At 42.1% G+C, this 24,380-nt stretch overlaps 1 protein-coding gene across 5 annotated transcripts in view; it reads right to left on the minus strand.

The window, feature by feature from the left end:
* Positions 1-24,380, minus strand: part of RAI14 (retinoic acid induced 14) — a 143,455-nt gene that overhangs the window by 105,747 nt on the left and 13,328 nt on the right. For all 5 annotated transcript variants that reach the window (XM_058564264.1, XM_058564267.1, XM_058564266.1 and 2 more), the window contains exon 2: positions 12,016-12,099. In XM_058564264.1, the coding sequence (XP_058420247.1) occupies positions 12,016-12,051 (36 nt within the window). In that variant the 5' untranslated portion in view covers positions 12,052-12,099. The remainder of the gene's footprint in view (positions 1-12,015; positions 12,100-24,380) is intronic.

The following is a 24,380-nucleotide window of genomic DNA, read 5'->3' on the forward strand; positions in this document are numbered from 1 at the left end:
TTGTGGCCTATATAATTAAAAATGAAGTCATTCTGAAGAAAGGTGAACCCCTAATCTGATATGACTGTGTCCTTATAAAACAGGGAGATTGGGACTGAGAAACCCACACAGGGAGAACGCCATGTGAAGATGAAGCAGAGATTGGGGTGATGCATCTACAAGCCAGGGAACAAATGCCAAAGACCGCCAGCAGCCACCAGACGCGAGACGAGGGACGTAGAGCAGATTGTCCCTCAAAGCCCTCAGACCTGCTCACACCTTGATCTCGGACATCTATCCTCCAGAACCGTGAAACTATAAACTTCTGTTGTTTAAGCCACTCCATTTGTACTACTTGGTTATGGCAGTGCCAGCAAACTAACACAGCAAGTTACTATGTCACAGTTTTCTCATCTGTAAAATGGAGGACAAGAATGGTCCTTATCTAATAGAGAGGAACAAATACATTACAATTTGTTAAGTTGTTTAGAATAACGCCTGGCACAGAAGTGCATTTGAATGATAAATAGTCTCCACACATTCTTTTTGCATCAAATAGATTCTCACTTTTTTTTTCTCAAGTTTCCTAATGTCTCTTCCCACCAAGTTGCTTAGTGAAAGGCGTGTGCAGTACTAAGCTCACACCAGATTTCTCAGGAGATGAGGGGCACTTACACTTGGCTGGCATGCCCAGAGCAGGGTGTGGCCGTGGTGTATCAACAGGAATCTAGATTTCCTCCCAGCTCTTCATCCCACACCCACTCAAAGCACCACATCCTTTCCCCTCCCACAGCAGCCACCACCCTAGCCTTGGCCCTAGTCCTGGCCCTTTTCTCTGGTTAATTTCTCAAAACCCCCGAAACATCCTACTACTGCCCAAAATGCAAATCATCTGTAAACCTCATTCCTGAGTTTTACCCACCCACACCCAGATTTCATTGCTTTGCAGAAGTCCATCCCTCCCATCTAACTTTATTTTCTACATTTGTCCATGCGCATCTCCCTCTTCACTTAGTCTACTCCCCACCTCTACTCCTGACATTCCCTCGCCAGTACTGATTTCCTATTAACCCTAACCTACCCAGTCAAGAAGGATCAGCACCCCCAGCATCCCTTGCCCCTTCCCTGGTGGTGTAGTGGTTAAGTTTGGTGCGCTCTGCTTCAACAGGCCCAGTTCACGGTTCAGATCCCAGGCACGGACCTATACCACTCATCAGTGGCCATGCTGTGGCGACGACCCACATACAAAATAGCAGAAGACTGGCACAGATCTTACCTCAGGGACAATCTTCCTCACCGGGGGGAAAAAAAAAAAAGGCCCAGCCCCAAACTTACCTTTTCTGTGAAGCCCTCTCTAAACTCATATAGTATTTATCACCTGCACTCCAGATTCAATTTTAAACGGCACAAGCCTTGTACTGCTCTATTTTATGTACATCAATCTCAACTAGTACATAGTATCTCAACTAGACAATAAACTTTCGAGACCATTCATTCATCACACACTACTGACGACCTACTAATGCCAGGCACCATGTGAGGCATTGGATAACAGATATCATTAGCTAGCATTTTTTGAGAACTTCCTGTGTGCCAGATTTTATCCTAATCCTCATGATGATGCTGCAAGGAAGGTGCTGGCATCACCCTGGTTTACAGATGAGAAAACCAAAGATGAGAGAGATTATGTAACTTGCCCAATATCACATAGATAGTAAGGGATAAAACTAGGACAAAATAGAAAACAGGGCTGAGTAATAGTATAATGGGCCAGCTATAACCAGACCCCAAAGAATGTGGATAAAGGCATTGTCCATTTGGAAGGATGTCAATAATTATCAAATATATGGTATAATATAGGACAATGCCATATATATAAAATACATCATATATATTTTATTTATATATATAAAATACACCATATATATATATTTATATATATAAAATACATCATATATATATATTTTATTTATATATATAAAATACACATATAAAATAACATTGACATCCTTCCAAATGGGCAATGCCTTAATCCACATTCTCTGGAGTCTTTTTATATATATATATATATATATCTGAAGGCAGAGCTGTTCAATACAATCATTAATGTCTTAGGTTAAATAAGCATGCTTACCAAGTGTGTGGATGACTCAGTGTGATTATGATAAGGGTCAGAATTTAAAATAATGCAAAAACCAAAGTAATAGACTTATGGAACAAAACGAAATTTAACAAATTTAACTGGGATAAATATAGTATCCTGCATTTGGGTTCAAATATCCAACAGCACAAGCACATGAAGAGAAAGACAGGCCTTTGCAAGCAATAGTGGTAGAAAAGAATCAACAATAAACCCAATATGAATCAAGAGGGGCATGTGGATACAGAAAAAATTAATATGATCTTAGGTTACAGTGATAAAACTACACACCTGGGAAGTGGAAATGCCACTATTTTAAGTTCTTTTGCAACAAATCTCAGAATTCTTTTTTTTTTTTTTGTGAGGACGATCAGCCCTGAGCTAACATCCATGCTAATCCTCCTCTTTTTTTTTTGCTGAGGAAGACCGGCTCTGCGCTAACATCTCTTGCCAATCCTCCTCCTTTTTTTCCCCCAAAGCCCCAGTAGATAGTTGTATGTCATAGTTGCACATCCTTCTAGTTGCTGTATGTGGGACGCGGCCTCAGCATGGCCGGAGAAGCGGTGCGTCAGTGGGCGCCCGGGATCCGAACCCGGGCCGCCAGTAGCGGAGCGCACACACTTAACCGCTAAGCCACGGGGCCAGCCCAAATCTCAGAATTCTAAGCCCCACAATTTGAGAGTCAAACTGGCATATGTGTTCAAATGAAATTAACTGATATAATTAAGGATCCTCATATTTCACAATTTCATAAATTACACGCTGACTGAATACACACACTTGGTATAACCTAAAACTAAATTTATAATGTATAATTGTAGGCTGATATCATTCCCAAACTTTCCTGTGAAGGTGTGGATTAAGTCATGACAGTTCTTATTTGTGTAACAATCCCAAACTGATGACCATAAATGGTATACTTAACACAGGCCCTGTTAATCCCACCTCTTATCAAATCAGGTCACCCAACCTATTACTGAACTAAAAGGAGAAGTCTGATTGATAACCTAATGTCACCAGTGGCTAACACTCAGGAGCAGTTTCCATTTCTGACATGGAAAAGGCACGTAACTTCACCTGAAACAGCATGCTGCAATAGGCTTCCACCAACAGTACAACGGGGAATTGGGCAAATAGTAACTGATATTCATTTCTGGGGTAAAAGTAATCAAAACTAAAAGCATTCGGCACACCTTTGTGATCCAACTCTCAGATGAGACTCGCTGTGGAAATTGCCTGTGGCCGAGTATACTCATTTCCTGTGGCTGCTACAATAAAGTACCACAACTGAGTGGCTGAAACAACAGATATTTATTGTCTCACAGTTCTGGAGGCTAGAAGCTCAAGATCAAGGTGTCAGCAGGGTTGGTTCCTTCTGAGGGCTGTGAGGGAGAATCTGCTCCACGGCCATCTCCTCACTTCTGGTGGTCTGCTGGCAATCTTTGGTGTTCATTCTTTGGCTTATAGACGCATCACCCAGATCTCTGCCTTCATTTTCACATGGCATTCTCCCTATGTCTCTTCACAATGTCTTTCCCTCTGTGCACGTCTGTCTCTGTTTCCAAATTTCCACTTTTTATAATGACACAAGTCATATTGGATTAGAGCCCACTCTAATAACCTTATTTTAACTTGATTACCTTTATAAGGACCTATTTCCAAATAAGGTCGCATTCTGAGGTACTAGGAGTTAGGATTTCAATACATCTTTTGGGGGCAGGGCAGCAATTCAACCCATAACACCAAGTTAATTTTCTCCGGTATCCATTAAGATTTAGCTGGTTTCGCGGCTGCCAGCTAGAGAAAATGCTTTCCTGCCTCTCTGCCTCCCTTGCAGCTAGGTGGGGGCATCTGACCAAGCTCTTGTCAGTTCCATGTGAGGACAATGATTTGTGCACCATCAGGGTCACATCCTTTAAAAAGGAAGATGCTTGTATTTCATTCTCCCTCTTTCTGGCTTCTGAAGGCTTGCATGCAGAATATGCAACATAAACAACATCCTAGACCGTGTGTCAAAAAGAATTATAATGCAAGACTTAAGTCATTTTAAAGTTTCTAGTAGCCATATTAAAAAAAAATAAAAGAACAGGTGAAATGAACTTTTTTTTTTGTGAGGAAGATCAGCCCTGAACTAACATCCATGCCAATCCGCCTCTTTTTCCTGAGGAAGATTGGCCCTGAGCTAACATCTGTGCCTATCTTCCTCCACTTGATACGGGACGCCACCACAGCATGGCCTGACAAGCGGTGCACCGGTGCGCGCCCGGGATCCGAACACGGGCTGCCAGCAGCGGAGCGTGTGCACTTAACCGCTATGCCATGGGACCAGCCCCCCTGAAATGAATTTTAATATATTTACTTAGTCCAATATGTCCAGAATATTAGCACTTCAATGTGTAATTATAAAAAATTATTAAGATATTTCACTTTCTTTTTTTTGCTACTAACTCTTTGAAATCTGGTGTGTATTTTACACTTACAGAGCATCTCAATTTGGACTAGCCACACTTCAAATGCTCAAGAGCCACATGAGGTGGTTGGCAACCACAATGCACAGCACAGCTCTGGAGGGCAGCAAAAGACATCACAGAAGGATCTGGGTCCCTGGATGAATCTACGGAGCGGAACTGTCCTGCTGGCCCTGGAGTGCTTGAAACTTCTACTTGAGAAGAAAACAACTGTCTTATTTGATTTCAGGGTACTTTGTTACTCCTTATCCTATATCATAATAAATGTATCCATTAGGACCTCATAGAAAGACTCTGTAGCTTCTCAGTTACGAAACAACCCTTCAAAGAATGAACAGCTTCATGAATTCACACTGACTCCCATGAAAAAACCCTCCAAAAACGGAGGCCAAGTTTGAAAAATTGCCATAGAAACATTCTCAGCACTAGGAAATACATCTCAGAATGAACCCATCCAAGGAGAACATGTGGTTCCCCAGGCTTTTTCTTGTTCTATTCCCATATGATAAATCTCTACACTTTCCAGCCAGCTAGCCCACTGGACAGCCCAGGAGGAAGGAGGGAGGCAGAGACCATCAGATCATTTGTCCTCCTGAGAAATAAAAAATGAAATCTCTTCAGGCAGTGCTTCCCAAAATGTGAAAATATTTTTCATTAATGTGTTAAAAAATGACAAGTGGATAATCAAGTTGATCAGAACACACTGACTTTCCTTGTTTAAAAGGAGGAAGGGACTCAAACAGAAGGAAAGTCAAGGCTAGTCACTAACGTCATCTTTATAGACATTCCGGGCTTTTGGCTAATGCTGACATCTATTGCCATATAAACGAAAATAACCACCTCTATACAGCAATGATCTTTGGGTGGAAACTCAACTGAAAATCTCTATAGAATGAATTTAGAAGCAATTCCTATTTCACTCCCAAGGAGAAGTTATATACAAGAATTCATCAAACAAAAAATGTCGAGGTCAGGGGGCCGGCCCCGTGGCTTAGTGGTTAAGTGCGCGCGCTCTGCTACTGGCGGCCCAGGTTTGGATCCCGGGCGCGCACCGACGCACCTGCTTGTCCGGCCATGTTGAGGCTGCGTCCCACATACAGCAACTAGAAGGATGTGCAACTATGACATACAACTATCTACTGGGGCTTTGGGGGCAAAAACGGAGGATTTGCACGGATGTTAGCTCAGGGCTGATCTTCCTCACACACACACACAAAAAAACATCGAGGTCAGCACAGTTTGAAATGATTAGGTAATTAATTCAGAATAAAGAGATAAGAGGTCATAACCTAGATGCTTCACTGCTTGTGTAGACTATCAGATCTCCCGAAGTGTAGGGGCCAGGTTCTGAGTTTCATACTGGTCTTCAGCTGCAGCTGGAATGATATCAGGTTTAACCAAGAATTCCTGGAATTACGGTCAGGGGTAACTAGAATGAAGCTGTGATCCAATTAGCCAGAAAGAGGGCTCCATTTAGAAAGAAACGTTTTATGAGCTCCAGTGGGAGAGCAGAAGCAGCATCTGTTCTCTCTTGCTTTAAAAGTTAAGTCTGAAGTGCATTTGCCTCTCAGGAAACACACCACCCAGGATTTCCCCAGATCCTCCCCTACCACGGGGAACAACGCTAATATAGGTGAGCTTTGCCGCTATGGGTAGCACTCATAATGACTCAAAATCATTGTATGCCTCCTTACGCTTAGGCAATAGAGCAGAATTTATCTCACGCAGTTTGAAGCTTTGGAATTTAGGGATGTGAATGACCTATGTCAGCAAGTGTGTGCAGCAGTTGACAGTGCAAGCTCTGGTGTCAAGAACCACCGGGGTCCAGATCGCTCTGCCATTTATCAAATGTGTGACTTCGGCCAAGTTACTTAAACTCCCTTGACCTTAATTTCTCCCTCTGTAAAATGCTACTATAACAATGGTCTTTACCGGATAGAATTTTGTAAGCACTACATGACAAAGAGCAAGTAAAGGAGTTGGTACAGAGCCTGGCACACAGTAAGCCATCAGTAAAAGAGAACTCTTCTCCTTATTTCTGTTGTAGTAGGTCAGTAATCAATGCATGTTGACTCTTGCTATTAATATTATGTATTAGGCAGTGACAGCCACTAAAAAACTGTGATACTCTGGCCTCACTTAGACACTGAAAGGAGTCCAAAAGATGCAGGAACTGTGGAGCTAAGATCTATGAGTGAGCATGCATGCTCAGTGAGGGGATGCCAGAGTTTCAGAGAAATTGCTCTAGGATGGAAAGGCATGGAGGTATGTTTTGGGCTGAATGGTATAACCCCCCAAAATTGATAAGTTGAAGTCTTAAGTACCTCAGAATATGACCTGATCTAGAGATTCTTTACAAAGGTAATCAAGTTAAACATGAGGTCATTAGAGTGGGCCCTATTCCAATACGACTGGTGTCCTTACAAAAGGGAAATTTGAAGACAGACATGCACACAGGGAGAACACCACGTGAAGATGAGCAGAGATCGGGGTGATGCATCTCCGAGCCAATGAATGCCAGCAAACCACCAGAAGCTAGGAGAGGCATGGAACGGATTCGCTGCCACAGCCCTCACAAGGAACCAATCCTGCCAACACCTTGTTCTCAGACTTCCAGCTTCCAGAACTGAGACAGTAAATTTCTGTTGTTTAAGCCACTCAGTTTGTGTTTACAGCAGCCCTAGGAAACTAACACAAGGTGAACTCAGGCAGCAAGCAGATTCCCCATTTAAGAAGGCTGACAAGACCTGGAAAATATGTAGCCAACCTGGCTGAGTTTCTCTCCAGAAGTTTACAAGTCTCATACCTCCACCCAAAAAGGTCATCTCTTTAAAATTATGCTCATGAAAAAAAAGAGGCTTAGTTTACAATAGATTTGGTGAAGGCTCCTCTCAACAGAGACTTGGGTTTTAAATATTCCCATTTTGTGTGTGTGTGTGTGTGTGTGTGTGTGTGTGTGGTGGGGGAGGGAGGCTTGGGCATCTGTAAAAACTTAACTATCAACGACTAAAAACTCCTTGAAAAAATACCTTGGCAGAGACGTCAATTATCGACCTTCGTGAGAGCTATTCTCAACAGGCAACAAATTCAAACTCCTGTCTGAGCAGGATGTGTCTGGTTCCTCAAGATTCACGGGGTATGTGAACTTCTTTGGCTGAAAGCTACAATTGTTAGTAGCCGCTACATAAAGAAATACCATCAATTTAATCTCTCATGGAGCCAGCCATTTTGAATTGGCTGCTTTGATTTTTTCTTATGGAATATCCGTGGCTTCCCTATTAGGATGAAAAACATAACTGGGAACAAATCCTTCATAAAATTCGACACACACCCACAAAGGAAACTCTGAAGGCCTCGATCCTGTTTGAGAGGCATTTCTCAAGATTTGTTACAAAGATCTTTCAATCCCATTTCCCATCTCTCAACCTCCACCCATTTTGCTCCAGGCACTAAAAATTGGCATTTACCAAGAAATTCCAGAAGCCTGAGCATTTTATTAGCAAAGGGAAATCCCAACCTTCTTGGCCTCATGTCTCATGATGACAGCTCATTTTTCCACGTGGAACCACGCACTAGCTGCTGCAAATATTTAAAGAGGTAAAGAAGTGTTTCAAACTATAGTCATGGAAGATATAAATAATGATGATTTAGGGCTCGGTGCTCATTTTATAAGCAGAAAAGTTAAGAATATCCATTTTTAAAACTAGAATGAAAATTTTATGGTGTTCTCATTAAAAGACGACTCAGAGCCATGCCAAGGGCGCTCTCCTGGGCTCTTCAAGTATTACTATGTTGCACGCCAAAGGCGATTTTTTGAGAGAGGGTCTACCCACTGTGACACATGGCTGGCTCCCCTACATTGCCCTCTCCTCCTCTCCCAACCATCCTTCCAAATCCTACCCATCCTCAAGGCCTGGAAGAAGCACCGCCTCTGTAAACCTCCCCCAAATTCTCCCTTTTCCAGTGATTCATCCCTGTCTGAAAATCTACAGCATTTATCATCCAGACCCCACAATTTAACTGGTTATATCATCTTGAATGTTTCCTTAATATCAATATTCCATACTATTTGTATTTTGCCTTTGTTATTTCCTGCATGTAATTTTTCTCCTCCCACCTTGGTTTATGAGCTTCTTCAAGACAAGAAGCATACTTCACATTTCTTCTATATCTTCTCTAGTATCTAACTCAGGTTTAAGGACACCCCAAATAAACCTACAAATGTGAACCGACAAATGTCACCCACTGTAGAAGGACACGTGCTTAGCTCCACAGCTGTCTTTGGCCTCTGTGGGTTATCTGCAGGGTCCCAAATATGTTCAGGGGTGAGAGCAACTAGACAATGACATTATCTAACCACAGCCCACAGAACCGGGCTCATTCCCCTCTTACACGCACATAAACACGTCCTTGACTTGGTAGCCATCTGAAGCGTTCCAGAAAAGACACTCAGATTAAATCTCTACCCGCATGATGGTCCTGGAGTAGCAGAGGGGCCTTAAGGCCATCCACGGGGGGCTCCTTTGGGCCACTCTTGTCCTTTTTCACTCCTGGGTTTTGCTCTCAACGGCCACAAACTGATCTGGCTACAGACCTCCCAGAAATAGGCTGGCTGAAACGAGATCATGCCAGTGGGTCACCTGCCTTCTCTTTATGAAAGTGCGAACATGATCTGCGATCTCTCTTTTTCCTACCCTCCAGAAACACAAAGAACCCTTTCTTCCCCATTCTTTCAGCCTCACCCAAAGACAAGAGAGAAAATTTGATGGCTGATGGTTTAGGATCATTCCTTGAGAGGGACCACTCACTTTGGGTAAGGAAGATTATAGTTTGGCTCATTTAACTGAATATAAACAGTTTAAAACTTGTTTTTCTTGTAAGAGGTGATACATGTCTGTGCAGATACATATACAAAAAAGATCCAAACTGAAAGGCATGCATTGAAAATCAAGCTTCCCTCCCCCACTCACTCCCAGCTCTCAGTTTCTCCCTCAGAGGCAGCAACTGTTACCAGATTATTCTGCTCTCCAGACCATATACACTTTCAAACTACTTTTTATCATGGGTTTCTGATTAAGACAAAGGAGTAAATATTTACCAAGCATCTCCTGAGTGCCAGGCCCTAAGATGTGTGTGTCACACACGTTAGCACATTTCACCTTCACAGCAACTTTGTAAGGCTCATATTATTTTCTCCACATTTCAGGGGAGGAACCTGAGTTCCAGGAAAGGTAAAAGACTTGCCCAAGGCCACAAACCTACGTCCAACGTCGCGTTTCCAAGTGACTCCCTAGATTTTACTGTTTCATAAAATCAAATCTCCATCCAAAATTCCTCTTTCAGGAAATCTGGGCTCTGGAATCGGGCTACTTTGGCACAAAAACTGGTTCTACAACATAAGAGTTCTAAGAACCCAGAGAGGTTACTGTACCTCCCTAGGTCTCAGTTTCTTCATCTATAAAATGAGCCCAACAATAATACCTACCACATAAGGTCTATGGCAAGATTAAACAAATTCACACAAAGAGCTTAGCAACACCTGACACATAGTAAATACTCCATACTGGTTAGTTATTATTATCCTATGGCTGATGAACAAACTGGGGCTTGAAATGGTTTTTTGCTTTTATTCCCTCCATTTAGCTGTACAGTAGTGTGACTCTGGGAAGAAATTTGGGATGAATTTGGGGAGCCATTCGATCATCTGGCCCCATTCTATCAATTTCCTTTGCTCCTCTCCCCCAAGCTTGCTCCTCTAACATTTTTTCTCTTAGCTCTGCCAAAATCACAGCCTTTCTGCTGCCAAATCCCAGAAGCTTTTAATAGTGTTATTACTGTGATTTTTTTTTATCATGGAAATATTTCAGTTTTTATTTAAAAACTAGACTTCAGCAACACCCTCTCTAATGCCACCAGTTTTTAATTTTTAAACCAAAAGTTTATGTGCCTCTCATTTCCCCTTGCGCCCGTTCATTTATCACGGAACTCTAGACTGATTAAATTTTGCTAAAATAATCTCAACTTGTATAAATGGAAGCTACCCAGATTCCCTCAGAATGGAAAAGACATTTGTTAACCTGGTCGCACAATTTATAAACCCATATCTGCTCAAGTGGGCAACATTTTCCATTTAGTTGCCTTTTCCTCTTAACTGAGAGCCAAATGAGATGTACGAGCTGGAGTTATCATACGGTGGTGAGCAGAGGAGAAGTTGAATGGGGTTTCTCAGAGGAATGGCAGGGACAAGGGCTAAGGAAATCAGATGACCAAGGCTCACCAGCCAAAGGCTAGTTGGATGACTTTGGCCAAGTCACTTCACATTCTCTGAGTTCCAGTTAACTTACCTGAAGAATGAGCAAGTAAGACGAACGTTTTCCTAAAAACCCTTTCTTGCTCTAACTTCCGTTAAGTAAGAGAACATTTTTAAATCATCCCACAAGCATCTCTTCTGGTCTGGGCCTTATCAGGGCAGTAACTTACATGTCATGTGCAGCCTCTGGAGATAAGCTTCAGCCAAAAGGAGGTGTGCGTATGACATGTTAGCTGTAAAAAACACAGCCTCCATTTATTGCAAAAATGCAGTTGTGCCAAGCTGTCATATAATTCATTGCAAAGCAATAAAATCCAGGTTCACCTTTAATTATCTAATTTTAAATGATAGCTGAGCAAGCCCATCATGAGGGTGACATATCTCTGCTTCCATCTAATACACTTCCATGAATTTCGCCCATTCAACAATTCTGCTTGAAGCATCTGGATCACAGCTAGTACAAGACTGGAATCCCAGCAGGGTTTACGAGGTGACCTTTTGTTAAAATAGCATTGTGTATAATCCCGCTGCTATGTTATTTTTCTCCATTGGGAGACTTTGTTTCATAATTCTGACATCATAACTTGCTCCTCTAATCCCGTCTTTTATGATGGATAACAAATGAGTAAGAACCCCAGGAATTCAGGGGGAGTAAAGGTGCAGGCAGCAATAGATACTGCTGTTTTGCCACAAAAGCCTTAACAGAGAGTGAAAAAGTTTCCTAAAGCCAAAGACAAATCGTGCTAATACGTAATTCCTTAGCCACTCTCATGAGACTAGCTTCCTCTAAAAATGACATTCTGAGTCAGATTTGGGGGACTTTAGAAATACCGAGGTTTTTACTGATTATTTTCTTTAAGATGTTTAATTTGACTGTTTCTTTCTTTACAAGGCACAGACCCCAGGTATTAAAAAATGTCACTTTTGAAAGCTATTCATAGAAACAGCAAGGAACCTGGAGCACGCCATTCACATAAGCCACCCTGGGCCGGGGCCCTGAGTGCTTCTGGCTTCTACAGTTGATTAACCCAGTGCCTTATCAAGGCAGGAGTGGGACTCTTCCTGAAGCTCCAGGAGCACGGGTGGAGCGGCCAGACCGTGAGTCACAGCGTACTTACATCGCTCTTCCTGAACTTCGCTTTCAAGCTCTTCATGTTTACTTCATTCAGCTTTCCAAAGCTCTAGAGAAGATTTTTCAACACCTAAGCAGAAAAAGAAAAAGTAAATAAGTATCTAGGTTTTCAACAGATACTACAGATATCCCCTCCTGATTGGATTATAACTTTAGACCATGGATAGGAGATTGGTGTTGAGTTAGGAAGGTGGCCAGAGTTCAGAGCCAAGAAGTGGTAAAGAACATGTTATTTCCACTCATGATATACTCCCTAGAACCTTTTGACATTTTCAAGTTAACCAAAACTTTAAGTTCTATCCCAACTTCCCAAACATTAAAAGTAGAACAAGTTTAAGTAACTGCTTAACTGTCATTGTACGAAATACAGTATCTGTATGCTGAACTAATTCTTCTACGCGTCCTTCATGTTACAATTATTCCATCCACCTCTATTTGAAGGGCCACAGTGATGAAGAATGATAAGGAAAGCAATTCATATTCCAGATGCCATTCATTCCCTATTTATTTTTCTCAGTGTGGTTTCTTTTTTTTTCCCCTTCTAAATGCCCAGGGCAGTTAGGGAAAAAATGCCAGGAACAACAAACCTCCCTCATCAAATACCTCATTTCTTAGGAGGCCACTTTAAACAATGAAAGACTCCCTAGGTCCTTGTGGGACCCAGCGATCCTGAGTAGAAACTGGAAAAGTCTTGAGAAATCACCTTATTTAGGAGGGGTCTATGGTCCCCTGGAAAGTGAATGTAATTTTCTTAAGTACGTGTGTATTTTTTTCATGGAAGAAAGATTTTGCAAGGGGGGTGTCACTCTTCGAAAGTTAACACTATTGATCCCATCTAAGCTCCTCATTTCCAGAGGTAGAAACGGAGTCTCAGAGAAGTTAGGAAACTTGCCTGCAGTCGCAAATCCTGTTTATGACAGAATTCAGAACCAGACCCCAAAGTCTGACTGGGAATTGAATGATTTTTCTACTGCCCTACAGCTTTAAAACTAAAACCAATAAGTGGAATCCAGTGCTAAAATATGGTATGGACTTCATCTTTTTTCATCCTTAAACCTGGAAAATGTACGAAGTGTGCAACTTTTGCATTTACGTCAAAAAGGCAAGAAAATCTATGTGCAAGCTCCCATCATACAGGATCATAAGTGCTCAAGAAATATAACTTTAAGCCTTACCTGACAAAGTGAGAACAGGTGAACTTTAATTGTACTAATCACTGAGAACTAAGAAACAGTGGTCAGATGTTTACCATAGCCGACCATTCTCCTTCAAAAGCCTTTCAAAGTCATCTCATGTTCCTCCATCACCCTTACCATTCTGGACTAAAGTGATTTGAGGAGCTAGAGGAAGAAAAAATGCAGGCAACTGAATGGCTGTACTCATCCCTCCTGATGTCCTTGTCGCCACCTCCAGAAGTTGTCCAAGGACTCTCTGGCTTCTAATGTGTTTACTTTCACTATTGCTGCTGCCATTAAGCAAGGCCCTTGGATGAATGGCACGACAATCTGGTCATCATAAAGCACTTCGATAACATTAACCTGGAGGCTGTGGTAGTGGTGCACACCCAGCCTTGGCAGGAGTGACAGCATGCGTGTTGCCTTGGAAACTATACACACTGTAATTACACGTTATTAATTGCCAAGGATTTAACCACAAAGAAGGCTGGATTGGCACCTGAACAGCAAAGTACAAACTCCGAGACAGTGTTTCTCAAAGTTGGCTCGCTCCTAGTTAATCTACATCAGAAAGACCTGGGGACAATTTGCTAAATGTAAAATCCTAGTCTACACCCTAAGGAAATTGAATCTCATGAGACAGGACCCAGGAATCTCCCTGGTTGAATCTTTTGCACACCGGAGTTTGAGAACCTAGAATTGAAGTGGATGGAACAAGGGAATACACTTGTCAAAGTTGGGCTGGTTTATAAAACAGCCCTTTTTCCTGTCAAAACAAACCCCCTTTCGATGAATCCAAGTAGAAATAATAATAACCAGATATTCCCAAACTGCTATTGGCTCATGGTTCTCCACCAACTGTAGCTAGAAAATGGAAATCATCCTTCGAGTTCAACTCCCGCCACCCTCCGGGTGAAGTGCTAACAACCAAGGAAAGAGGCTAAACTCATGCAACAGGAAAGGGAGAAAAGAGAAGACAAAGTTTGGATAATCCACAAACTGTGTAGCCCACCAAGGTGGACCCACCCAAAGCATTCCTTCAGTCATAGAACATAATGTCTTAGGCGAGGTGGGTAAGATTTTTGTTTGAGGTCATGGGGGTTTCCATGGGCATCATACAAGTTTTTTGTGTATATTTGTCTTTGTCTTTTTTCTTTTAAGCATGGCAATGAGAAGTATGCAAACTCCTATTTGAAGAGGATTAAATAAATAAAGCAACTAATTCCAAAAATTCCCAGGGGATGGTATTAGCTGTGAAATGAATGTCTTCCTGGGGTCATGGCTCTGGTGTGTCATAGCTGGGTGGTCCATGGGTGTAACTCCAGGATGACAGAGATAGGGGTCAAGGGTCAAGAAGTTCTGGAAACCTACAGAATAGTAACTCCAGAAACAAGAACTACAGCTGAGGATAATTAAAGTTAGTAATAGACCACTGCTTTCCTGTATTTGTCAAAGGATCTAAAACCTGGAAACCATGACCAGTGGGAAGTAACCTGCCCCTGAAATGATACTGGGCTTCCTCTGCCCCAGCAGCTCCTCCTCCCCAAGACAACCCAGTAAATCAGGGACTTGCCTTCCTTGGGTCAGCTGGAATCTTACAGCTCCAATTCCCAAATCCAAACTTCCACAGCCTACGGGCTACGGGCTATCTTGAGTAAAGTGACATCTATCAATAGAGTGAGGTTACACTAATAGCAGTCCTTGGAAAGGTCATTTAGTCAAGATATTTAGCTCAAAAGAGCTGCAGTGTAGCTGAATTAACCGTGCAGCAGCAGTACAATAAGACAGACACATGGGAAAAGTTGTTTGAACCAAGTTCTCCCATCTCAAGCAGAATAAAGCATATCTACCCACTGAGCAGAAATATTAGTCTATTCCCTGCTCAATCCAAAAGAAGTCACTGAAACACGGCTTCCATCACGGGTCTCCAGTCATCACGTGACGTCAAGTCGATCGGGGAGGATGGGACAGTATAGAGATGCACAGCCTTGCTGCTCTCTCATCTGCAAGACTGGCCCCAACAGAGTTTATTGATCCATTTTCCCTTTAAAGATAATATAACTCTCAATCAAAGCTTAACATGAGATACTCTTATCTGATATAACTCTAGCCAGAATCAAAAACCTTGTTATTAGCCTATAGAGCTTTACTATGGACTAATAAGTTAGATTTCTTTGGGTATTAAAAATAACTTATGGGCCGGCCCTGTGGCTTAGCGGTTAAGTGCGTGCTCTCTGATGCTGGCGGCCCGGGTTCGGATCCCGGGCGCACACCGGCGCACCGCTTCTCCGGCCACGCTGAGGCCGCGTCCCACATATGGCAACTAGAAGGCTGTGCAACTATGACATACAACTATCTACTGGGGCTTTGGGGGGGAAAATAAATAAATCAATCTTTAAAATAAATAAATAAATAACTAAATAAATAAAAATAACTTATAATGGATATGAGGTTTCCTTTTGGGGTGATGAAAATGTTCTCAATTCATTGTCATGATGGCTGTACAACCTGTGAACATACCAAAACCATTCAGTTGTACACTTCAAGTGGGTGAATTGAATAGAATGTGAATTACATCTCAACAAAGCTGTTATATTTTTAAAAATAGCTTATTAAATATCCATTACCTTCTCCAATTCTTAGAGTTAGGAAAATTCCAGGTTAGAAACCTCTGGACTGATTGAAAAAGAACTTCAAAGGAACAAAAGGCTAACAAGCAATGCCCTTAATGCTAAAACGTGGTTGCTTCTAGATTTTATTTAGCTACTTCTCTACCACAACCCACCCCTGGTTGAAGTGGTTAGAAAAAAAGTTCCTCTCTTCTCTATTCTATTTTCAAACTACTCCTACTCCCACCCACACCCACCCCCACCTATGACCCACGGATTATTTCATAAGGCAGTGGTGCCAATTATATCAGCCCATGAGGGTCCTCTTGGAGCCCCAGCCAGGTATTCTGATTCTGTAATCAGAGCTCAGAAATCTGTAATTTTTTTTTGACTCCTTGGGTAATTTGGATGCTCAACTAGATTGGCGGAACCATGGTTCTAGACTCGATGATACCATACCTATAATTGACACTTTCATTGAAGATAATCTAGAGACATTATACAAGTAGATATGCTAGATCAATATTTTTGAGCATTGACTATGTTTTAATCTTTCAAAATATTGTGGAAAGTGAGAGGGGAGCCCTCTATATACTCTAAATCCTAGCAGAGCAACTAGCTGGTTACCCACGACCACTAAGGAACAAGATTAACTCGCAAAGGCACATGGTAGCTGTACACACATGTACATTTGCCTGAATCACAAAAATACATTAGCATCTAAGACACCATACCACAGGATTCAAGGGCAGTGGTTTAAAATAATTCCCTCTGAATCACTGCAGCATTAGAGGAGCAGAGTAAATAACAACGGCCTCTCGCTAACTAATTCTTCCACCACGGAATGTGGAAATACTTCTACAGAATGCTCAGCAACACCAGAACACTAAAGCGTGCCCCAGATAGGCTTCAGAATTTTTTCTTCCAACTTAAAAAGATTATCAGACTTAAAATCCAAAACACTGAAGAAGGCATTGAACAAATGTGAGGAACTAAAAATACTTCTCTGCTCGCCAGCATCTACCTCTTCTCCCTTAAGTAGTTGATTGTTTCCTCAGACAATAACTGCTCTGCCACAAAAATGGAATTTTAACCAAAAGCTGTCTAAACACTCAATTCTCTCAATCTGGCAAAATAAATACATTCTGTAAAAGGTCTCTCCAGACCAACCTTCCCAATAAAGATTCCCTGACAACACGGCACCTCATGCCATCTGAACTCCTCCCAGGGGTAGAAGCTGCTCCAAGTCTCTGCCTCTTGGATAGGGCTGTGCCTACGACTTATGTCACTGCTTCTGGAATAAAGAATATAAGAATGGGAAGCAGAAGCCAGTGAGTATCGTTCTCCCTCACTCAATTTACTTTATCCACAGCAGATTTGCTCTTGTCTTAGTAAGACAGAATTTTAAACACATACAGACATTTAGGTTATGGGAACTCTGAGCAGGTACCAGAGAGGATTCAAAACTGAACCAGGGTGGGAGTAGAGAATGATACCAAACCATCTAATAATTAGGTGTCAAATACTGCAGGAATTCAAAGAATGGAAATCTTTGAGGTCTGGGAAAAATCCGAGTCTTCATAATAGGGATAGGGGTCTAACTCGCCTTAAAGGAAACTCACTATTTGGGCAAGCTGAAAAGGAAAGGCATCTTGTCAGTCTTCTCCCACAAGACGGGGCACACCCATCTTAGATTTTCCAGGCAAGGGTAAGATGTCTGTGCAATCTCTTTAAGTGGCTCTAGAAGCCTCTTTCATGAGATTGAGGAGACGTGATGGGAATCATTGCATAGTTCTCTCTCCAAAGAAAGATCCTTCCCCAATCTCCACACACTCTGACCCTTTTAGACCCTGAATGTGAGTGAGTGGGGTTCAAGAATCCTGTTACCAGTTTTCAGCAAATTTGAAAATGTATATCTCAGACTGCTTGTTTACTTTGGGATGGCAGATTTTCAGGGTAGGATTTTCATTTTGTTTATACTTGGGCGCTGGCCATTGGCATATAATCAATAAATGTTTCATAAATGAATGTGTAGGACAAAGATATAGGTTAGGCACCAGGATAGCCTTTGCACTTCACCTTTGACCTCAGCAAGGATCTCCTTGGTCCCAAATGCACTGATGAGGGTAAGGACCCTGACATAGGTTAGCTGCCCTGGGATTTCAGTTAAGCGCAGCATAATGATTAGGTTTCACCATGTACATATGAAAGCACCAAGAAGTTCTTAAAAAAAAATAATAAACCCAATTCATTTGGCTTATGAAGTCTTAACAGGTTGCCCCTCTTTTTTCCCCTCCTGCCTGCCCTCTTCTCTCTCATTGCTATGCTCCTCAAGCAGCGTCTCCCCAACCACACGAAGAGCTTAGCCAAGGGAGCTGACCATTTTGAATAATGGAATGCTAGAGTCAACAGAGAGCAAGGATCATCAAATAGAACCCTGGGGGGCAAGTTCTTAGGATAGAGATTTTATCAGCCTGATACTGGAGAGAGCTGTGGGACAGGCCAAGGATTCCCCCAAATTAACCTGCCTGTTCTGTTATTTTGCATGAGATTCTGGGAACTTCTTAATAAGGCAAAAGTCCATCTTAATGGGCCCAAGTCCTCACCTCTAACCTCAGCAAGACTCTCTCCATAGTCAACACTCAGTGCAAGTTCACTATGGCTGAGTAAATGAATGAATGCGCACTAAGTGTTAAATTGGAAACAGAAAGATACAACAGACACTTCATTAAGTGGCCAATCCAAGACGCAAATTTTCAAAAGATTTAGTTGAAAACTGGTAATAAGATTCTTGAACCGCTCACTCACATCCAGCGTTTAAAAGGGTCAGAGTGTGCAGAGACTGGGGAGGATCTTTCTTTGCAGAGAACTATGCAGTGATTCCCACCACCTCTACTCAGCCTCACGAGAGAGGCTTCCAGGAACACTTAGAGAGACTGGACAAGGTGTCTGATCCTTGCCTGGAAAATCTAAAAGGTGGGGGAGAAATTGGCCTATGCTGTGAGGATGGGAATGAAGAGAGGTTGCTGCTGGGTTGTGATCAGCTTGAATGCTGGAGTTTGAGCATAGACACATGTTTTCTGTAGATAATTCACAACAGAGGGTAGTAAGTTGTCTTAGATCCTGTCTAATAGAGTAGATTAGAAGGGCGAAGAGGGCAGAGAGAAGCAGATTCCCAAATGGAGAAGCAACAAACCAGAAGCGAGTACATCACCTGCATCAAGGGATTTGCAGGGGAGAGGTCCTCAGTGATGGCCCAGGAGTGGAGCAAGGAGGGGAGAGGAATCTCCAAAGGCCCCCTGGACTAGTTTGCTAGAGCTGCCATAACAAAGTATCACAGACTGGTGGCTCGCATGACAGAAACTTATATCCTTCACTGTTCTGGAGGCTAGAAGTCCAAGATCAGGGCGACAGCAGCGTTGATTTTATTCTGAGGCCTCTCTCCTTGGCTGTAAATGGCTGGCTGTCTTCTCCCTTTGTTTTCACATGGCCTTCCTCTGAGTGTGTCCTAATCTTTCTTAGAAGGACACCACTCACATTGGATTAGGGCCGACCCACATGACTTTGTTTTACCTTAATTACTTCTTTAAAGGCCCTGTCTCCAAATACAGTCACAGTCTGAAGTACTAGGGATTAGGACATCAACATATGAATTTGCAGAGACACATTTCAGGCCATAACACCCCCAGAAAGAGCCCAAGAGCAAGAGTCAGCTCAAAACACCTGTCAGGCTCAGAAAGCACAGCAGTATCTGCCAAAGTACCAGCCAAGTGAGAACTTCCTTGTCCCTCTTATCACTCATCTCCCCCACTCCAACCCTAGTTTTACCACTGCAATCCTGGAGGGAACATAAACCATGACAGTTAGCTGGAGGCAGCAGGATAGCAGGGGAAAGAGTGGAAAGGAAAGATACTCTATTTTATATCAAATTTTAACTAAATATTCTTAGTTGAAATTGGACATTCTAAGTTCTAAATTAAGAGTATCTAGTGGGGCGGGGTGGGTAAAATGGGTGAAGGGAGTCAAAAGGTACAAACTTCCAGTTATAAAATGAATAAGTCCTGGGGATGTAATGTACAGCATAGCGACTATAGTTAACAATACTGTATTGCATATTTGAAAGTTGCTGAGAATAGATCTTAAAAGTTTTCATCACAAGAAAAAAATTTTGTAACTATGTATGGTGATGGATGTTAACTAGACTTATTGTGGTGATCATTTCACAATATGTACAAACATCAAATCATTATGCTGTACACTTGAAACTAATGTTATATGTCAATTATACTTCAATAAAAAAGTATTTAGCAATTGAAATTGACTGTAGAATTTTTTTAAATTGAAGAATAATCAGAAAAGTCATCGATTTCATCTGGAGGCAAGGGATATACTAACTTCACTGAATAAATTTTAAAGATACAGTGGGACATAAAACAAAGCTGCCTTATAATTACATCCTAGGAGGCTTATTTATTCAGCAAACCAGATACATATGAACAAATGAACGAAAGAGTAAACAAGCAAGCAAATTTTACTGGGCATTAATTATGGGCTGGATGCTTTCATATATGTCATCTTTTTTATGAATTAACTATATGTCATCTTTTTTATGAATTAACTAAGGTGCAGGTTTGCTAAAAGATTGCCCAGATGAGAAAGAAGGGAAAAGTTTAGGGGGAAGAAGACATAAGCAATAGTTTCATTTTGGCAATGGATCTTTTCTAAAATACTCTCATATCTCACTTTTTTTTCCCCAAGAAAATAAATGACCACATTCTTTTTAAACCATAAATGTCATTCAGATATTGTATCATCATAATCATGTAGTAAAACTCTCTTGAGAACATTAATCTCCTTCCCTATATTCACAACTTGCCTTTATCCAGGGATGACATTTCTCTTGAGAAACAAGTACATCATTTTCTTTAAAAATAAAACCTGCCATCAACCAGAATCGATCTTGGTCCATGAATCAGTCAGAGCCAGCATCACTGATACGAAATTGGCCAGCGCTCTGGCAACATTACTATCTGCTCTGTCAAATCTGCTACTCACATGCTCCAATAAGCCTACCAAAGAAAAGCCCCAAGGTTACCTCATATCCTAAATCCATCCAATTTAAAAAGCATGGGCTTAATCAAAACAAGCTACCTCTGGAATATAAAAATGATTCTAAGACAAGAAACTCTATGGGATTATCTCTCGTGTTGAGGTCATATTTAAGGTATCTCTAAAATGCCCTTCCTATTCTATGTTTCCAAATCTTTGATGTTGATGTCAATAGTACCGTCTAAACACACCACTGTCTTCATCTCTCATCAAAAAAAGCTGCCCTGCACACACCTAGTAATCAACTCCAAATGGCAAGACATATGTGCTATGCACCTTCGCTTCTTCCTCCCAAGTCCATTCCTTGGGTTTCATCCATCTTGAAATCCAAGAGAACCAATCAAGTTTAACAATACGGGTCTAATCCTCAAACATTACTGGTGAAAATATAAAATGTGGAAAGCAAAAAGTCACTGTGGAAAGCAGTTTGACAGTTTCTTATGAAGTTAAACATAAACTCACCATACAACCCAGCAATTCCACTCCTACGTATCTTGCCAACAAAAACATGTCCGCACAAAGATCTGTACATGAATGCTTATAGCAGCAGTAATCGTAATTGTGAAAAAGTGATAAAACTACTGAAACTTCCATCAACTAGGTTAACAAAATGTGGCATCCTCATACAATGGAATACTATCCAGCACTAAAAAGGGATGAAATTCCAATACACGCTGCAACATGGGGGAAGCTCAAAGCCATTGTTCTAAGTGCAGGTCAGATATAAAGGACCATATACTGTAAGATTCCATCTGTATGACAGATCTGAAACAGGCAAATTGATAGACAGAAAGTAGATTAGTGGTTGTCTAGAGCTAGAAATGGTAACACAGAGTGACTGCAAAGGGGCGTGAGGGATCTTTTTGGGGTAATGGAAATGTTTTAAAACCGGATGTGGTGATGATTACACAGCTCTATAAATTTACTAAAAATTATGAACTGTATACTAAAATTGGTGAAGCTTATGGAATGTAAATCATACCTCAGTGAAGCTGTTTTTAAAAAGATCAAATACAAGGCCAGCCCCATGGCCTAGTGGTTAAGTTGAGTGCACTCCACTTCAGTGGTCTGGGTTCAGTTCCCAGGCACAGACCTACACCACTCATCAGCGGCCACGCTGTGGCAGCGACCCACATACAAAATAGAGGAAGACTGTCATAGATGTTAGCAGAGGGTGAATCTTCCTTAAGCAAAAAGAGGAAGATTAGCAACAGATGTTAGCTCAGAATGAATCTTCCTCAGCAAAAAAAAAAAAAAAAAAAGAGACCAAATACAAAAAGTAAAAAGGAAGTCCATATGCAAAGTTGTTAGGTAGTGAAAAATATCTTTAGAGGGAGTGAGAGGGTAGGCTCCATTTACGGTTGTATTTAAATCTTCTTTTAACTCTAGAAAGATTTAATTGCCAAATGTTGGCTTACCACATATTTCATTGGTTCTTTGACTTGGTTTCAAAATGGGAATAACTTGGACTCTCCACACTCTGGAATGTTGGAAATGTCATTTACAGTGATCACAATGGTTCTGTTTGGACTGCTGAATCTCTTTGCTCAGTCATCCAGCGTCTCAAATACGTTTCAGAATAAAGGAAAAAGAAGTTAATAAAACAGATTCTGTGAACTCTGGGGCCGGCCTGGTTGCGTAGCAGTTAAGTTCACATGCTCCACTTTGGTGGCCAGGGGTTTGCAGGTTCGGATCCCTGGCACGGACCTACACACTGCTTATCAAGCCATGCTGTGGCGGCGTCCCATATAAAGTAGAGGAAGATAGGCATGGACGTTAGCCCAGGGCCCATCTTCCTCACAAAAAAAAAAAAAAAAAAAAAAAAGACTGTGAACTCTGATGCCCTAGGAGCAGGAGTGAGGGAGTGGATGGAGAGCAGAGAAATTATTTCTGCTGCCCCAATAGAAGACATGTCATTCAAACCATGTATTCAAAAAAGCATGTTCCTCATCTCTAGTCCAACAGAGAGGGAACGCATGTTCACTTGAAGGCAGGTTTCTTCATTTCCTTTAGCATAACAATGTCACCCTGCATGCTTTAGTACACCTATGATGTCTTGTTTGATCTTCAGTGCCCAACCTTCTTATGATAACTACACTCCTTTTCTTTTAGAAAACTGTCCCTCCTACCCACCCCCACACACCAACCGGGTTATATTCTGGCTGTAGCTGTTCCCCAGAGATGGGAATGTGTCCTCAGCAAAGCTATTCAGACTCTCCCTGGGATTTCCAGAGTTGGACAAGGGAAGGGGGAGGTGCAAGGAAGAAAAGGAAGAGAGAGAGGAAGGGAAGGGGAGACCTTCCTCTCTGGTGGAGAAGCTAGAAAAATGTGGACCTAGCAGCTACCCAAGACCAAGTTCTAGCTCTGTGCAGAAAGCTGTTTTGAGAGAGGGAACCAAGGGGCCCCTGATTCCAGGGCCCCCAGGCCCTGCTATAGCCACAACCTTTTAGCCCAGGATTTGGGGTCACATAAGCCAAAACACTCCCCTTCTGGCCTACGCTAATTCAAGTTGGGTTTCTGCCCCTTGCAACCAAGAGTACTGACAAATCCTTTGGGGTCTTCTCATCTACTTGATCTGGCTCAGGCTGTCATCTCAGACCCACAGTAAAAGAGGGACCTAGAACCTCGACAGCACAATTAGAGTTTGCATTTCTGTCTGTTCAGAGCATTTCTGAAGTCAGTGGCTAAATTCACTTCACGAACCTACAGAAGTGAAAGAAACACTCCGGAGTCTAACTTGGCTGAATACATCGGGATGACCAACAGTGACCCCTTTGAACCTGCAGGTTAGGGAGGGCGTATTTATCACTCATTTGTTTGGCTATCAGCCGCTGCCCATCTGTTTGGCCCAGGCTGCACGCCCTCGCCCACCCCCCACTCCAAAGTACTGCATTCATTATTTACCTCGATCATTCCAGTCACCGCAGAAGACCTGCCAGCAAGCCCAGCGTGGGTTTCTGGACTATTGCCATTCTGAACGTATGGACTGCTCTTTGGCTGTCCCACAGGAACCAGCCAACAATGAAAACAATCACAATTAACTCGAAATGAATAGCAATAGACTATTTTAAAACCCTCATGGAATAAAAAAAGCACTGTAACAGCTGGGTCCAGGAGGGATCCGGGCTGCCCATAGGGTCGACCTTACCTCCTCTGCTCTCTAAGTGACCTGGCTCCACAAAGCTAAGGGGGAAAAGGGAGGGAGGCAAGGAAGCTGTTCTCAGAGCTGAGGCTAAGGCTGAATAAGGAAAACCCTCAGGATAGGAGGGAACTAGGAGAGAGGGGCAGCCAGTGGGGAAGCTGCCTTGGGGTAGGCGGTGGGGTGCTGAGGTTCAGCTGGACCAGAAGGCCCCAAGGCCCAAGGATAATCCTTAAGTAGCACTGAAGATATGATATGCAAACACACTGTCACTCACCCTAATTTATTCTAAACAAGACACCTGAAAGAGAAGCATGAC

Source organism: Diceros bicornis, chromosome 20 (assembly GCF_020826845.1).
Source record: "Diceros bicornis minor isolate mBicDic1 chromosome 20, mDicBic1.mat.cur, whole genome shotgun sequence".
Lineage (NCBI taxonomy): Eukaryota > Metazoa > Chordata > Mammalia > Perissodactyla > Rhinocerotidae > Diceros > Diceros bicornis.